Source organism: Limulus polyphemus, unplaced genomic scaffold, assembly GCF_000517525.1.
Source record: "Limulus polyphemus unplaced genomic scaffold, Limulus_polyphemus-2.1.2 Scaffold492, whole genome shotgun sequence".
In the NCBI taxonomy this organism is placed as follows: Eukaryota; Metazoa; Arthropoda; class Merostomata; order Xiphosura; family Limulidae; genus Limulus; species Limulus polyphemus.
Window position 1 is genome coordinate 347233 of NW_013666102.1, and position 3843 is coordinate 351075.

General features: G+C 36.4%; 1 protein-coding gene across 1 annotated transcript; it reads left to right on the plus strand.

Moving 5' to 3' along the window:
• The first annotated feature begins 1089 nt into the window (after nt 1-1089).
• On the plus strand, nt 1090-1758 carry LOC106458606 (acanthoscurrin-2-like). Its single transcript, XM_013918130.1, has one exon. The coding sequence runs from the start codon at nt 1090-1092 to the stop codon at nt 1756-1758; it is 669 nt and encodes a 222-aa protein (XP_013773584.1).
• The last annotated feature ends 2085 nt before the right edge of the window (nt 1759-3843 follow it).

Consider the following 3843-nt stretch of genomic DNA (forward strand, 5'->3'; position numbering starts at 1 on the left):
TGTGTATGAATTTACTTACAGTTCGCCATTAGAAATGACTATTATTTTTTCCATTCCGAAGGGGATATCTCGCTAGGAATTTTTTTTTAATTTACGTTGCTCTCTTATACATATTATAAAATTGTACTAATTAGAATTTATCTTTGTTATATTTGCCTGTATGTTCTTAAAGTTACTCCTAAACCTTGTCCCATAAATTTTGTTTTCTATAATATAGCTAAATTTAAAAGCATATCACCAAGTTTTATCTTTTATCAATTGACTTGTATGTATACTGCCGTACTTCGAAGCAGTGTTTTGTTGTTTTATTATTATGTTTTAAGTTGACGCCCGTCACCCTTAACGTTTCAGGGTCTGTGGACACAGACGTCAGGAGAATGACAAGATATACATAATTGTAAGTGAAAAATCATTAACATTCGGTGAGGAATATCTAACAAAGAATTTGGTGGCCTGAAACTGCCACTGACATTTTTTCTTACACGGAAGTTTCCTTTTTCATATCAATTCATAAGATCACTGCAACGCTTTCTCATCCTATTGGTAGAGATATTTCTGCATCGTATTTCGTACTGTGATTGGACAAAAGTGGAACATTCGTGTCACGTTTTGTGTGTCACCTTATCACGTGACACTGCAGGCACCAACTATATAATCTTGAGGTCTTCATCAGCGAAGTCAGTGTTCCACAATATCTCTCTTTCTGTATTTGCTCTCTTATCGTTTGCAGTTTGAAGAGATTGAACCTAGACTGGAGTAAACATTTAGTAATGCAATTCTTTAGACGAAAAATGGTGAGCGTGCAAAAACTATATTTAAACTGGTATTACCGGTATCTTTACCACAAAGCTAAGAAAGATTTTGCTTCGTATTTATTAGGATCATTGAAAACAATAACGTTCAATATTTAAACTTAATTAAAATCTTTTGTCAGTAATTTATCAACATTGCAATACATTCTGTCAATGAAATATTTCTCTAAATGCTGTAAATCCTTGTGAAATTGAAAGTTCTAATATCGTGTTATGTTATTTATGTACTGCTTCAATACTGACCTTTTTTCTCTAGGGAAAGCTGCAATATGTTGCAATGCTTTTAGTGACTTGTGCTCTAGTCAGAAGCGAAGATCTGAAAGAAATTGATTCCACTTCTAACAATCAAAATGACCTCTCGGTAGCAGAGTCAGGTTATGGGTATGGAGGCGGGGGATACGGTGGTGGTGGAAAAGGAGGATACGGTGGTGGCGGATATGGAGGATACGGTGGTGGTGGAAGAGGAGGGTATGGCGGTGGAGGATATGGTGGCAGTAGAGGATATGGTGGCAGTGGAAAAGGAGGTTTTGGTAGAGGAGGATATGGTGGTGGTGGAAAAGGAGGTTTTGGTGGAGGAGGATATGGTGGTGGTGGAAAAGGAAGTTTTGGTGGAGGAGGATATGGCGGTGGAGGCTACGGTGGTGGAGGAGGATATGGTGGTGGTGGAAAAGGAAGTTTTGGTGGAGGAGGATATGGTGGGGGTGGAAAAGGAGGTTTTGGTGGAGGAGGATACGGCGGCAGAGGCTACGGTGGTGGAGGCTATGGTGGTGGAGGCTACGGTGGTGGAGGCTATGGTGGTGGTGGCTACGGTGGTGGAGGCTTCGGTGGCAAGAGAGGAGGATACGGTGGTGGAGGAAGAGGGGGGTATGGTGGTGGAGGCTACGGTGGCGGAAGAGGAGGATACGGTGGTGGAAGCTTTGGAGGAGGTGGATATGGTTGGTGGTAATCCAAATGCTTTTATTGTTTGTATTTTATATCCTGGTGTATCTAAGGTTTTAGAAACTCATATCATTAAATCTAGAGCATGTATATAATTCTTTTAGGTATTCACCAGCTGTCATCCGTAATTTATCGTATTCCTGGTGAAACTCGAAATATTTATGACTAAAACATTATTTGTTAGCGTAACAATACACGTTCTGTAGTCACAGAATATTTTTAATTTCATTTTGGTCATTGTAATTATTTACTTGCAATAAAGAAATTTAGCAACTGCTATTATTTTATTTTCTTTGTTTGTTTATTTTAAGAGCACTCCAATAAACTAATATATATACGTTAAGCTGAAATAAACCAAACGCATTAACTTTATAATCTGCACTTTATTAAAATATCTGTTATTCTGAACGCCTCAAATGATATTCATTACTAGTATATAAATAGTTCTCCTGTTGGGGTCACGTCGGGAACAGGTGAAACCCACTATGCTCAAAATCATAACAAACAACTCGTATGATGGCAACAATTTTTAAACAAAAAAGACAAATCTGGAACATACAGATAATATCTAAGTAATGGGGACCGTCAAAATGTTTCCAGTAATCGTGAAAAACAAAATCATACATCCATACATAAAATCCTTGAAAATGAGAGTTTAAAAGTTATACAGAAATTAGAAAAAGCTATATAAATAACAAAAATCAAAGAGAAAAAATCAATAGAAGATTAATTAATTATGAACTTAGGTAGTAAAGACAAACGTGATTTGACTGTTTAATTTGGGATTTTCGTTCCTGATCATTAATATTTCATCCTTTCTTCAGAATTATACGTTGTTGTTTTTCTTTACAGTAGAATACATAAGGGATAAAGAAAACGGCTTTCTCGGTATGTTGTATTTAAAAATGCAATCCAAATTCTTATTAATCGTTTTTTGTTCTTGTATCTCATATTGCTTTCCACAGAAGTCTTTAAGATATAATTGTGTTACCACACAGGGTGTATGATATAATTGTGTCACCACAGAGGGTGCACGATATAATTGTGTCACCACACAGGGTGTATGGTAGTCTCTCGTTTGAGGTTATTTTCCTTTCAGTGCGATCTTAAATGCGATATAGTCTTTCCTAAAACAAGCTGTATTATTAGGGCAGAAATCTGATTTCATGAGATATGATTTGCGAATGCTTCCAGATGTTTCTGTTAATCTGATATCGAAGTTGGTTATCTTTCTTTTAGCACATTTTGTTTTTTTCATTTTTCGACTTAAACTATCATTTGTGAATCGTGAAATCATGAACATATTGAAATAACTGTTTTGCTACAGCAACCAAGGATCTTGCTTTAGAGAATCTAATCGCTGTGCTGGATCATCCAGTATAATATGTCATACAAATGTACATATTACAAAAGACAGGGCACTATTTTATCATAATCGGGATTATCGCACTTGGGGTGATTCGGTATCATAAATTATTAGTGATCCAAAATAGATTTCCGCAATGTCTACCTTCATAGTGTTATTGACCAAAACATTATTTAGGTTGAAATTAAGTCAGTCAGTGCAGGTGGAATAACTCGAGTCTGCAGACTGACATCTGGAGACAATGTTGAAGAAATTGACATTTAAAAATATGAAGATGTGGTCGTCATAACAAGACACTTAGTAGCACCTGAAGCATGTAATTTAATTTACAATAAACGCAAAACGACCGACTGATGTGAAAAGAATAACAAATAGAAAAAGAACAATGGTTTACGAAAATTAAAGTGAAACTATAAGTTGATAACAAAAAAAAAAACGTATTTGTTTGTTTCAGAATGCTAGTGGAAAGCTTCATAAAAAAGCTAATTACGAATAACCCTTCATAATTTTGAAGTGATAGATAGAAGCAAGACAGCTAGTCAACAGCACCTACAGCCAACCCTTGGGCTACTTTTATATGACCGAATAATGGGTTTGACGGTCATTTTTATAGCGCACATAGGGTCTCAGAGAGCGAAAATCGAACCAGGCAGCTAACTACTAGACCACACTCGCCCCGATAACAACCGAGGATAACTGTGTGATTAACCGACTGACATTTCAGAG

Bases quoted from the DNA above. Each gene is read 5' to 3' on its own strand.
- LOC106458606 (XM_013918130.1), top strand. From the start codon at position 1,090: ATGCTTTTAGTGACTTGTGCTCTAGTCAGAAGCGAAGATCTGAAAGAA.